The 14034-nt window shown below is 48.9% G+C and overlaps 1 protein-coding gene across 2 annotated transcripts in view; it reads left to right on the top strand.

Moving 5' to 3' along the window:
• Positions 1-14034, top strand: part of EPHB1 (EPH receptor B1) — a 425029-nt gene that overhangs the window by 339044 nt on the left and 71951 nt on the right. For both annotated transcript variants that reach the window (XR_012380507.1, XM_073899766.1), the window contains exons 7-9: positions 514-676; positions 4249-4357; positions 5215-5279. Coding sequence is in view for 1 of the 2 variants with exons in the window: in XM_073899766.1 (XP_073755867.1) it covers positions 514-676; positions 4249-4357; positions 5215-5279 (337 nt within the window). In the remaining variant the exon portion in view is untranslated. The remainder of the gene's footprint in view (positions 1-513; positions 677-4248; positions 4358-5214; positions 5280-14034) is intronic.

Raw genomic sequence — 14034 nt, 5'->3', positions numbered from 1 at the left:
AGGCTCTGTAGCAGAGTGGACACTAAGCCACTCAGCTAAGGATTAGGACTTGAGGGAGCTTAAGGGGTGATCTAGAACAGCCATGGTGAGGAGTGACCAGGAGATCTTGAGTGAGGAGAGAAAAGACGAGGCCTCAGTAGGACCAAGACAAAGGGCAAATGTCCAGTTTGCTTCCACTGACCTCAGAGGCACCACAGGATTTTGCAAACCTGCACATGCTTTGTTATTCTATCAATGAACCCGGGAGGGGGAAGGGGCAGAGAATGACAGTGAGCGTCCCAGCCAGGCCCTGAGAGCCCAGCCGTTTGCTCAGAGGCTTCTTTTTTAGAGCACCGCCACCTCGTGACAGAGCTGATTCTTCATTCCCTTAGTCCAGGCCAGACTGTCCCCCATTCAGGGGGGGCCTGGGGCCAGTGATGGCTTCCAATGGATGGGGCCTGGGTGCTCCAGTGTGGAGCATGTGTGGATGAGGCATTCAGGAGCAGGCTGCAGACTGTTTTTGCTCTTTTTCAGGAGCACAATGAGTTCAACTCCTCCATGGCCAGGAGCCAGACCAATACGGCACGGATCGATGGCCTACGGCCAGGCATGGTGTACGTGGTACAGGTGCGTGCCCGCACAGTGGCCGGCTACGGCAAGTTCAGTGGCAAGATGTGCTTCCAGACGCTGACGGACGGTAAGAGGCACTCCAGTGAACTGGTACAGGGCCAGCGCTTGGGGGAGGGAAAGAAGCCCCAGGAGGCTGCCCTCGGAGCCCCAATGCCAACCTCTCGATGGATTCCGGTGCCATTCCCTTGCCTCCAGAGGGGCTGTGCACACTTGCGTGATTCACAAGGCAGGGCATCTGTCTGAAGTCTGGCCTGTTTCTCTCCTAGGATCTCAGGGGTTTGCTTTCGAAGGGTCTCTTCACCACATGCAGGGAGGTCATGGCAGTGAGACCCACATGTATCTCGAGGGCCATGTGCCCTCCTGCCTCTGGATCAGGGCCCAGTGCCTCCGCTGCTTTACCCTCACTCCCACTTCACCCCCGCTTCTGGGGGACTGGGAGCTGAGCCTAATTGCATGAACCAAGGTCTCCAGGAAGGAAACAGAGGGGCAACACTGGGGGTGCAGCAGTCCCTCGTACCCAGCATCTTAGCCTCTTTGAAGCAACTTCGCATGGGACTCCAGTAGGTTCTGTTCATGTGTCACCAGAGATAACAGACACTGTCTTCCAAACGGTCCCCAAGGCCAGAAAGTCTGTCACCCAAAATACTTCCACCTTTGGGCTTTGTTAGTTCCCTATTATAACGATCTCTCTCAGTCCTCTGAGACCACCCTTCTGAATGGTTGTGAAAAATCTGATTTCCCTGGAGCCTGAGCATGGAGCATGGGGTACCTGCCTGTGCTCACTCACTCCCTTTGTCAGCCATTTACCATGGTGCATCCTTTTGTTTATCTACTTACTATCTATCTGTTTTATTCATTCATGAGCTGTTGCCTGATCGTTTTCCAAATATCAGTATACTCTCACCCTCCTCAACTGAAAGCCTTTACTTTTTCACTTATTATTTACATTATGTACAAAATAGTCTGCCCTTCCAGAACATTTTATTTTAGGCCAACACTCTCTGACTAGGCATGTGATAGGACTTAAGGTTTTATACTGACTCCCATTACAATTTTTAACAATAAAAATTCACCAGAAACATTTTAAAAATCAGATGATTTCGTATGAAAACCATAATGTGCTTTTTCTTGGGAAACATTGCGAAGAAGCTGATGCCGGTGGGCATTCTAGTGTGGGGGCTCTACCCCTGAGCTGGGAGGGGCTGCCCCCATGGAGGGTCTGCACCTTCCCGGTGATTTGTACCCGGATACTTTCACGTACTGTCTGGCTCCTGTAGGATTGGTGTTTGCAACCCATTTTGAGGGTTTTTTTTTTAGGTGAATCTTCACTCATATTTTGAGGATGGTGAGATGGGGTGGAAAAGCAAGCCAGTTTATTCAGATGAATAATGCTGCCGGTATGAAAAGAACGCAGGCTGTCTCCTGTTCCTGAAGGACTCTGTCCCCTCTTTGGACCTCACTTTACCATCTCGATTTATGGGCACTTTGGCATCAGGAAGTACAGGATTAAAAACCCAAAACTCAGAATGCTCTGAGCGCTGGTCTCTTGGCAATTCTGCTAGACAAATCAAGAAGTAACAAATTTCTCCCAAGAAGACTATTCCTTTTACATCTGGCAGTTAAGTCTTATAAACCCAAGAGAGGCTAGATGTAAGAGAGTTTTGGTAAGTGGCCAAATTCAGGAGTATTTACCTTAATGACTGAGGTTCACACATCAGTAGTAATTAAGTTCACTGAGGCATCGGGCCCTGTCTTCAGCACAAAGATGAGTCTGAAGGGTGATCAGTATAGGGTCATTGGAGCAGGGAGGACCTGTGGGATTCTGCCCAGGGTCAAAGACCAGGCAGGGGACCACCACATGGCGGCAGAGCCACGGTGTGCCTACTTTTGACTTAGTTGCTTTTTTTTTTTAACCCATTCATAAAGTATGGTATTTGCATGTTTATCAAACAGTCCAGGTGATTCTTAGGCTCCCTGGTGTTTGAGAATCATCCTTCAATTCTGTGAGCGGAAGAAGACACTTCTACAGATAAAGATTCTTGAAGCTTCTCACTTTTTAGAAATCAATTTTAAAGACTGAAGGTCACATTGCTTTATGCAGTTTTTAAGTTATAAAGATGTTTTTATGGACTCTTCACTGTGGTTCCTTGAATTTCCTTTTTTTTCCCCCCCAAATTATTTTTTTTAAACATGCATGTTACAGAAAGCTCTCAGCTGAGGGAAACTGAAACTCTACCCTCAGGCTTTAAAATTGATATCTGTTTAATGGTAGGCTTCAAGAACAACATCCTTGTCTTTGGAAGTCTCTTTCCCCACCCACAGAATTGAAGAGTAGTTCTTAAACTTTGAGAATCATGAGAATCACCCGGGGTATTTGGTAAACATGCAGATGTCCTGCTCTCCACTCAGAGGTTCTGATGCAGCACATCTGAGGAGGGGCCCAGAAATAGTCATGTTTAATCATCGGGCTCAGGTGATTCTGACGTAGGGCATGGGGAACTTCACTTCAAGAGCTATTGCTAGTTAGGGTTGCCAGGTAAAATACAGGACGGCCAAATAAATTCGAATTTCAGACAAAGAACCAACAGTATTTAAGTCCAAGTATCTCCTGTGCAATGTTTGGGGCACACTTAGACTAAAGCATTACTAATTGTGTATCTGAAATTTAAATGTAACTGGTGGGCCCGTATTTTTATTTACTATATCTGGCAACCCTCACTGTAGTAGAACATATAAAGCTTGATCTCTATATGCCTCCATCCTGAGCACCAGGGGAAAGAATAACCACTCTGTCAGCCGGGCCAAGTGGTTTCTATGGATTAAGGCAAAGAGTATTAATATTTGGGGCACCTGTGATAGTGTAGACATTGTGAAATGTGCCTCACATAATCTGATCGTTTTATTAGTGCCTTTTTTTTTTTTTTTTTTTTTTTTTTAGCAGAAAGGAGTCTGTGGGTCGGAGGGACTAAAGACTTTGTCCAAGAGCACAGGGCTGGCACAGGGGAAAGCCAGTCTTTGGGCGAGCACTGTTGGCCTCTGTGACTCAGGGACTTCTCATCCCCCTGCGTCACACGGCACAGTTCTGACCTTGGAAGAGGCCTTGACCCTGTTCTCCTTGAGTGGGAACTGTGCAGAGCTGGGCCATTTCCCACCATTCCTTTATCCCCCACAGCACCTGGCTCAGGGCTGCCTGGCCGCAGATATTCTGGAAATACCTGCTCCGTGAATCTGTGCGCCCTGCTGCATTTCAACACCTTTGTGTCTTAGGAGATACTCGCGCAGTCGTTTTCAGTCTTCCCCTTAGCCTTATCCTTAGCGTGACTGACCGGCCTTTGAGAGACCTTCCAAATGAGGGGATGTAGATTGGAATCACCTCTGCTGGGGGGACGGATGTCATCGGCATTTAGTTCCGAGCTTCTGTCACCACTGTTTCGTTTTTATTGTGGCTGTCATTTGGTATTAGTTGTCTTTGTCTATTTGTGACTTGAAGATCACTCTTTGCTTCAGTTGGGCTCTGAAGCAGAGAAGCCATATTCTACACGTACAGACATATTTATAATGTCTTTGATGTCATGCACTGAGTCCTGGCGGTATGCAAAGGGCACACAGGAAGGACTCTAATGGCTCTTTGTCCCCTAGATGACTACAAGTCCGAGCTGAGGGAGCAGCTGCCCCTGATTGCTGGCTCGGCGGCCGCCGGGGTGGTGTTCGTAGTGTCATTGGTGGCCATCTCCATCGTCTGCAGCAGGTAGGCTTTCCACTTCTGCTCCCCCCAGCTCGCCTTGGGCCCAGGAGGCCCCTCTCCACGTGCAGGCCCCTCCCAGGCCACGCAGACTGGACGGGGCCTAACCATTCACAGACATGCTGTCAAGCTCATGGTCATCCCTCCATCTCAATCCACGGGCAGCCTAGAATTTGCCAGATTATGTGTTTGCTCTGTGCCTGGGATAAAATCCTCCCTGAGAGCTGGGTGAGGCTGTGAGTAAACAGCATCCATCTTCCAACCTCCTTTTATTCCCCCTCGCTGTCAGAGTGACAGTTCCCAAACTGCATTTGACCCACCAGAGCATCACACCCCATACCGGCACGGCCCATCCTCTGGTTAGGGAGCCAAGGTCCCCGGCAGAGGGCACAAGGCAGGCAGGCAGGAGGGGAGCCACGGAGGAAAACAGGAACTCCAAGTTCTGCAGAAGGGCGGGCCCTGAGGCCTTGTGAATTTTTAATACGGTTGCTACTGTCTTCGGGGCTTAGCCCAGATTCCGCTGTTTGAAGCAGCGGAGTTGGCTTCTCTAGAGCTGTTCCGTGGTACAGCCAGCGTGCTGATGGCTGTCCTCAGCGACTCTGCCCCAACTCTGATGGGGGACCCACGGTCCCGCCTGGCCTCTGAAAGACCTTGACTTGAAAGCAGATCCGGCTGCCCACGGTGGTGGTCAGGCCAGGAAGCAGGACAGGAGCTAAATGTTAAAGTGAGAGCTGCCCAGTTCCCAGCCCCGGGAGATGCCTGAGTGAGCGCCCAATGGGACAGGGGAGCTAGGTGGACATCGCTGGAGTGGAGCAACGAGCGTGGGCCCCAGCTGAAAGAGCTCTTCTTGCTTGCCTCCACAGGAAGCGGGCTTACAGCAAAGAGGCTGTGTACAGTGATAAGCTCCAGCATTACAGCACTGGCCGAGGTGAGTAGAAAGCACACACCCTCTTCCTGATAGATGAGGTGAGTGCTTGGAGGGCTCCCTATAGCCAGAATGGCCGGTCCCAACCACAGGACTTCTTCCAGCCGCAAGTGCCCCAGCACTGGCCTCTCTCTGCAGGTTCCCACGGCCCTCAGGCTGCCTGCCCCCTCTGCTGTCTGCCCATGGTGGGCACTCATTGGGCGCCCGGCAGGTAGATTATCTTCCACATTGATAAGCCCATATAGGACACAGAAAGCGGGGGGAAAGATGGGGTTTAGCAAGCCAAGGAATCCTGAAATCAGACTCAGTGGGAAAAGATGGAGGGTTCTCTATTAACATCTTCTGCCTTATCTTATCCAATTGAGCAGCTGGGGAATGTGTTAACCAAATTCACAGATAAGCCAGAGAACATGAATGTAGGGAATTAAAAAGATAGCAGAGCCCAAGAGGCCAGCGGGTTGAGATATCTCCCAAGTGTTTTCTTTTAAGCAGTACCTTTAAAAGTTTTTCTCACTCATTATCTTACCCATCTCTTTTTTTAAAACCTATATGTAATATTTTTCGAACTAAAATTTCTCCTCACCAACATACAGTGTAAAGTCTTATGTCGAAATTATTCTTTTATCTGTGTTGTTACAACATTGCGGGATCTGAACAAGGTCCCCCTAGGTCAGTTGGGCCACTTCCCCACTTCCAGAAAGCTTAGATCCTCAGGCCATGTTCTCCTTCTAAATAACTCCTTTTGTATCCCACTGATGCCCCCAGAAATCCATGCACGCACTTTTGCACTGTGCTCTGTCGCAGGCTCCTTCTGGAAGCCTCATCTCACCTAAACCCCCTGGTGCAATGCCAGCCCCTTTCTTCCTGTTCACTCAACAGTGGGCATGGAAGACAGATCTCGTGGACACACACACCACCTCAGTATGCCTTCGGTTGGCAGTTCCTAGAGCGAACATTGGCTCAAAGGCAAAATTTCTTATGGACCAAACTCCTCCCTTCTCCCAGGTTCCCCGAGGCAGGAAAGGGAGGCCAGGACCTTCACCCAGCAGGTCCACCTCAGAGAAGCCAGTGCAGGCTGGGACTGTACGAAGGCCACTCTGTAGAAATGGCTTTGCTCTCGGAAAGCTCTTCGGCTTTCAACCAAAGACCAAGAAATGGCCAAGGGCTTGTAGAGGATGGAGCCCCAGGTGGCTGGTTGCTGTGCCCAGGCTGTTATTACTAGGAGGGAGGTGGGGGCTCAGTGTGGGCTCTGAGGCACCGAGACTCTCCCACAGGGGTCCAGGGCAGCACAAACATGGTGGGGGATTGGGAGAGTGGTCCCCTTCTAAGACAACGGGCAAAGTTCCTGCAACACTCAGAATCCCATTTACCCTCCTTCCTTTCCCTGTCCGGGCCACCCTGTCCTCCATTTTAACCAGTTGTAACTGGTTTCACAGGGGAAACCTTACTGCGTTCTCTCTCTGACTCTGTGCCTCACTGCAAAACCTACAGATACGCTTACCTATTTTAACCTGTGCATTTGCCCTTCCAGGCAGGCTCTTAGCTTCCCCAGCTGAAAAACAAAGACTTGGATTTATCTCTGATTCTCAGGTGAAGGTCCCCACCCCCCAAACCGAGCATCAGAATTACTTGAAGGGCTTTCTCCACCCCCCTGCTTCCCTGCCTCTGCCTCGAGATTCTGACATTGCCCCCACCCACCACCCCCTGCTCTGGGCTGACTCCCGGCCCTTTTAAGGGCCACTGTGAAGTCCATTTCAGATTTGGCATCCTGTGAGCTCTTTTGATGAAATATTTAGAGATGGCCATGTCTGCCTGAATGCAGAGGATGCAAAATCGGGTTCAAGAGGAGGAATGCCATTTTGGAGACTAGAGATGCCCTAGGGTGAGAATAGGGTGCCCTAAGAAGGTGCTCCCCTTTTTAAAAGGCAGGCAAGCTAAGCCTTGTCACTCCTTGGGCAGGGTACAGAGGGTCCCCAGGCATTGAGTCCAGGTGTGGCTTGGTGCCCATTGGGCCACTTCAACCTGAGATCTGGCCATCCTCCTACTCTGGCGGGGCGGGCTATGCTGGCCCACCACACGGCACCCATGTGCACGGAGGTATGCTTCCACGACACCCAGAGCCCCTTCGGGGGGACTCTGTCACCTCTGAGGCTGACAGAAGGAGGCCTCCCTAGTCGTTAGGTTGCACAGCAGTAACGGTGCCCGGCTGTAGCCAGTGAGGGCAGCTGAGCACACGGCGCCACCCGTGACAAGCTGTGTGGTCACCACCCCTGGTGCTCAGGGCAGACGCAGAACCAGAGTTCCCTTGGCTGCTTTAGAAGGCTGTCTTCTTTTTCATTTGGCTCACCTTTTATAAGGGTTCTTGCCCCTGTTCATAACCATTCTTTTTATCTAGTCCCCGAAACCTGGCTCGCCTTGGCAACCTGGTTCCCTAAACTTGCAGTCTCGTGCATTGAGCTGCATTCGTGCTTTTTCTGCCTTACACATCCATATCACTCTGACCAAAGCTATTAGTGTTGAAGAATCATAGCTAAAATGCCGTAGAGCTGGGGCAAGGCTCGGCACACTTGTAACAGAAGAGAAAACTCTGGGCTCTGATGGAGGAAGGAGTAGGAATATTTAGCCATGGAAAGCCTACTCTGTGCCATGAATTGGGAATTTTATTCTGGTAGCTCACTTCGACTCATCCAACCCTGACAACTACCTGGGGGGCAAGCATTAATGGAAGGTTAAGTGACTTACCCTGGTCACACAGCTCCTCAGTGGCAGAGGTGGACGGCACGGTCTCTAAGTCTGGCTCTTGAGCCCCTGCTCCCACCATATTGCAGAGGCTCAAGGTGCCTGGTGATTAGGAGCCGGTGAGGATGGGATGCAGACTAATCCTAGGTGTTCTGGTTGGTGGTTTGTTGGTTCCTCCACCCCTGGTCCCACTGTAGGAGGCAGAAAGGTCAACTGTGTCTAATCCGAGTGTGTGCACATAACTCTACCTGGACCACCCCACATGCATGCCCCTCATGGCGGGATGTGGTCAGCAACTGCAGCTCTGAGGACTTCCTGCCCAGGGAGAGACAGGAAGCCTACAGCAGCTCCCCAGCTGCATTCATCAGAGCCCACCTCTCTTCCCCACGGGCAGGGCAGAGGGTACCAGAGAGAGGCTGGCAGTCTCTGCCCTCCCAGGCCCTCCTCTCAAGCAGACGCAAAGTCTGAAGGAGAAATAACAGAAATATTTGCAGATGGAATACCTTCTCTAGCCCATCCAGAATGGCAGAGCTGTTCACTCTGAGAACACTGGGGCACTTGTTTATGTCCCTCCTCTGAGCCTGGAGTGCGTGAATAAGCATGTCAAGGGGAGGTTGGATTTGGGTGAGAGAGATTAGAGGGAAGGCAAGTTGGAGAGAGAAGCTGCCGGATGTGGTGCTGGATGCTTGGATGAAGAGCCTAGAAGCCTGTGGTTCATGTTCAAGGATGGGTGGGTGGGACCGTCGTTCTCCCGTGTCCAAAGAGAGGCAGACAGATGGTGTGTTCTCTTGGTTTCTCTGAGCCAGATCTCAGAAGGTGCTTGCTGGCTGACTAGAAATTGCCTGGACAGGGTGATCCAGGTAGGGCAGGGTAGGCTTGGGAATCTATCTTAGAAAAGCTCCCGTCGATTCTGCATTTGGGAAATGCTACTGGGTATTTATGGGATTTATCTAATTACACACCTGATAGTGGCTGATGTCTCACTGATTTCTGAGTTGGGTGAAGTGGGGAGGGGTGGGGAGAGAGGAAGAAAAGAGTTTGGTAAGGGGTCAAGGGCTTTCAGGAAGCAACCCTAACATAACCATCTCCGTGTTGCAGGCAACTACCGATACAATCGCAGAGCTATTCTTAAGCCTCGAGAAAAGCAAAACCAAATAGGGTATGTGCCCAGGGACTGACAAAAGCTATAATTTCCACCTAGGGCAGGAGGACAGAACACTGAGATGACAGAACGGGACTGTGAGCTTGATCCCTGTCAAATGCTTGTAGAGACCAAAGCACGCGGGTCCTGGGCATTTACAACCAAATTCAGTGACCACTGGGAAACACAGAGGATTATTAAGAAAACAAAATGAGGACCTCATCTCATTTACTAGAGTTATACATTTAGTAATTTCAAGAGGAATTGCAGATGTAGTGAGTTTTTATTTTGGCAAAAATATTTGATGATCTCCTAGGGGAAAGCGTCTAAAGTGAGTACAGAACTTGTCTTCATACGCAAAGAAAGTGGGTTAGTGACTCTGTCAGCCAGGAAGGAAGTCACTAGCTTTATTCTAATCTCTGTCCAATTCAATCTCCATTCATTTGATTGTTTTTTAAATTCACGAGTCAGGTGCAAGCAAGCCTAGGGATGCTTATCAAGTTTGGAGGTAACAGTTGGAGAGCATAACTAACACCATGTAAAACAATCAAAATTCAGAACTATCCGACAGCTTTGAATGCTAATTTGAAATCTGCAAGATGAAATGTTAGAGGGATAAATCTAGAATCTAGTGTTTAGGCTAAAACGAAAATAAAGCAACACAGAAAGGAGACCTGACTTGCTATTCGTTTGTGTGAAAATGTGTAGGTATTTAGTTTACCACATGCTTAATATGAGTGATACATAGCGGAGTGAAAGGCCAAGCAATGTTACTGATGTAAAACAATAGTAAAAATAATGTCCAGTTTTGAGTACTCACTGTGTTAAACACTTTACCTCTGTTAATTCATTTAAGCCTCATAACTGTCCCATGAGGTAGATTTTGCATGTGAAAAAAAAAGCCTCAGAGAGGACAGGTAACCTGTCCGGAATCTTGGAGTTAGTGATTTGCAAAACAAGGTTTTAAACTCAGGTCTGTCTCACTCTGTGGTCCCCAGATCAGAGGAGGTGATACACAGACATGCTGTCCTCTGTGATAGTAAGAACACATCTACAGTGATGTTCTTGGTTCTGAGGACCCCATTTCAAGAAGAACATTTTTGGCAAAGCAGCCTGCTTGTGGAAAGTGGCAAGTCCTGATCTCTTACCTTAGAAACTTGGAAACACCCGTTCAGTGCGGGAGAAACACGGGCAGGGATCAAGCACGACACCTTTAGGGCAAAGGAAAGGAGAAGATGTTGTTGTGCTTCATGAAGTTAAATGGAACCATCGAAGGAAAGATCAGAGTAGGCAGACATTTAATTCAGGAGAGAACACCCCCACCCAACTGGAACTGCCCAACACAGAGCCAGGCGGCTTTGTGGGGAGGTAAGCTCTCTGTTCCTGGAAGCATTCAAGCGCAGGCTAGATAGCGATTGGTAAAGGATGTTGTGGAGCCAACTGCTGCTCTAAGTGGGAGATTGGACTAGATTAGACCCAGAAACACATCTCGCTCCAAGATTCCATGCTCAGCCTTCCTAGTTCTGGGTGGGAGATTGGACTAGATTAGCCCAGGAACACATTTCGCTCCAAGATTCCACGCTCAGCCTTCCTAACTCTGGGTGGGAGATGTATTTCAGAACTATAGAGGACCAGCAGCCAGCCCACTGGAAATGACCTTGGGCACCAGGGTGAAGGTCAGGTGGACTTGTTGGAGGAAGAGACAGACTGGATACTTTGGCTGCCTCTTCTGGGGTAACAGGAGCATTAGTAACTGGTCGTGAGTAAATGAGGGCCTATGAGGCACAGAGCGAAGGGCCCCAAGGGCAAAAGGTGGCAGAGTTTTCAGTGGGTGCTTATTAAACGTCAAGGAAATTTAATGAGCAACTCCATGGCTGTTGCCTTTGGGTTGCCAACAAGGCTTTGATGGCCCAGAACCAGCGGGCCTTACCTGGAAAGCCCTTTCTGTGCTGGTCATTGAAACCAAGGAGCAGGGAGATGTTACACTGTTTCCTGAAGTACCTTCCTCAATAGCAAGTAGCCTGTGGCCTACTTTCCTTCTCCTGGAGATACATACGAGGCAATTACTGTGGTTTTAAGAACAAATTTTTTAAAAATATGGTGAAACTTCCAAATACAAGGAAGGAGGAAGATCTTCCTCAGATCCCCTGCTTTTCCACTTAGGCTCATTTCCTCCCTTGGGGCTCTCCGCTTAGATTCTTCCTCACACCCTGGCTGGGCACCCATGACCTCTGCTTCTTCCTGGAAAAAACGAACTCCCTATTGCCCTGATCTTGGCCCTCAGAAGCAGGTAGAACAGACTGTATCTAGTTTCTACCAAGCTTTCCTGGTAGGTTTACTCCAAGAAATTGCCCATCATGCCAACTGCTTCAACCACCACCCGTGTGCCTCTTCAATCCATAACTCCAGATTTAGACATCCGGCTCTGTTTCCATTCTGAGCTTTATGATTGACTTCTAGGCGCTCGCATACTTCACCTGTGCGTTCAAAGTGTAAAAACACGTGTGCAGACTTCCCTAACAACGGGGTTTCTTGCCCAAAGTCCGTTACCTGGTTAACAGTACCGCTTTATTCCACACGTCTTGGCAGTGATTTGGATTCTTCTCATCCCTCTTTAATTCCCCATATTTAAATGCTCACCAAGTGCTATCAATCCTCCCTTTGAAATTTCTCTCGCCTCTTCTGTTGTTCTTATTGCAGCACACTGGTTGAAGACTCTACCTTGCGCTTTAATTACTGCAACAACCCCATAGCTGTTTTGTCCGCCTCCAGCCCCTTCCCCACGACATCCGTGTGAACACGGCAGCCCACCAGCAAAAGGAATTCCCCAGGGCCTTGTTCTTAGTGAGTCCCTCAGATGGAACAGTTGTCAGCTCTGTGTGTCCGATGGCACCGATCTTAATGCCTTCGATTTCGCAGTCAAGGCCCTCCCGTGCTAGCACATCACTGTTCTGCCACGCTGGTCCCCTCTTCCCGCCACATTGAAGCTGGTCACGCTTTCCTCATTCATGCCATGGTGGGCTTCTCTCTGAGCTTTGTTTTATTTTATTTTTTTTAAGATTTTATTTATTTATCTGACAGAGAGAGAGAGAGAGAGAGAGAGAGAGAGTACAGCAGGGGGAGCAGAAGAGGGAGAGGGAGAACAGGCTCACCAAGCAGGGAGCCCGATATGGGGCTCGATCCCAGGACCCTGGGATCATGACCCGAGCTGAAGGCAGACCCTTAATGACTGAGCCACGCAGGCGCCCCATCTGAGCTTTGTTTTAGATACTCCAGGCTTCTCCCTCCCCAGTGCATGACCACGGGACCTGTCCTTCTTGGATTGTGACCTGGAATGCTGGCATCCATAGCCCTCTGCCTTCTCTGGTTTCTGCTGCATTTATAGCTCATTTCCAGGTGTGGGCTCCCGATTCCAGACTCTCCAGCACTGTTCTCCAGGTATTTCAGGTCTTCATCATCAGAAGAACCTTATGAGCTTTGCTTTTCCTATAGCTCCCATAGTCCCTAGAACAGTGTCTTGTCAACATTGAGACAAATGAGGGGTGATCAATGTACTGAGGCAGAGCATTGGATGAAGTCCCTCCCAGGGACTGGATTTTATGTGCCGATCCCTAAACTGCTTCCCTCCTATGCTTAGATATCTGGACCAAATTTAGGTGAGTCACAAAGATGACAAAGTCTGCCTTGGATCCAGAATGGGGCCCGAGGAAGCACAGTTAGCTCTTTCCCATGGCTCTGTCAAACCTGCCGGGACACAAGATATCAGTGACTGAGAACAAGCTAAGTCACTACCTCTCTGGAGCCATAGTGTGGGATTCTAGGAATCCTTAGCCAGCAGGAGGGCATCAGGCTCTTCCTGGCACGCCTGAAGCTTCTCAGCCTGTCTGCTCTCCATGGACCCCCAAGATGTCCGTGGCACTGATTTTGTACTTTCTTGAGTACGCGAGAGGGCTGAAGAGGAGCACTCCATCTTCTCCTTTAGCTCTTAATCCTCCTGTCACCCATCATTAGAACTGGCCCTTTCCCAGCCTGCTTCTGCTCAGCCCTGAGACCCTGGCAAGTAGGTCTAACTGACTTTTTAGAAACACCCCACACATCTGCCAGCATCCCCAGAATTTGTCCCAGCTGCTTCCCTTTTGAGAGCCCCATGATGGAGTGATGTAGGGTCTCTAACGATGGCCAAGAGTTTCTTCTCCTTCCAGGAGTGTTCTGTGCCACACAAGAAGGCTCTGGATAGTGGCTAAGTCATTTGTCCCCAGACTTCTATGCCTAAAGCATGCATTGATGGGTAAGATTTGGCTAATTTCCTGGGACTATGGGCTTTTAAGGTTGGAGGCAGTCCGGGCTGCACCCCCTAGCCATAGCATAAATGGGTTTTGAAATCAAAGAACAAACATACCTGCAAATTAGTTAATAGAAATTAGTGAGCTAGAAGATCATAAAATTGAAGATTTTTTTCTCTCTCTCAAGGCACTAGAAATCAGAAGTTTAGATCTGTACACATTACTTTTGTGCCAAAGGTATGTAACATATGTTAAAAATAAGAAAAAAAATCAGTTAACTATAAAAATAGCATAAATATATAATATTAACAACAATAATAATGTAAAACACCGTACAGAGCATTATAAAATGCCTTATATTATGAGCTATATTGCATCTGATATTATTATTACTACCACTGATAATATTTTCCCAACACTCATAATCTGAGAACAATTTCTGAGCCCCGTCTCCAAATGTTTGCCTGACTCCGCAGCTGACTTGAATTCCTTGTTCACTGTCTGATGATTCATTGCACTAAATACCATTTTCCTGATAATTAAAAACTGCTCACTGGCAAGTGGGAGCAGGAACAGGCTGATGCAGGATTTATGC

The sequence above is a fragment of the Callorhinus ursinus genome, unplaced genomic scaffold, assembly GCF_003265705.2.
Source record: "Callorhinus ursinus isolate GAN/ISIS: 27379988/994484 unplaced genomic scaffold, GSC_fseal_2.0 scaffold1, whole genome shotgun sequence".
Taxonomy (NCBI): domain Eukaryota; kingdom Metazoa; phylum Chordata; class Mammalia; order Carnivora; family Otariidae; genus Callorhinus; species Callorhinus ursinus.
This window is presented reverse-complemented; position numbering and strand designations above follow the sequence as displayed.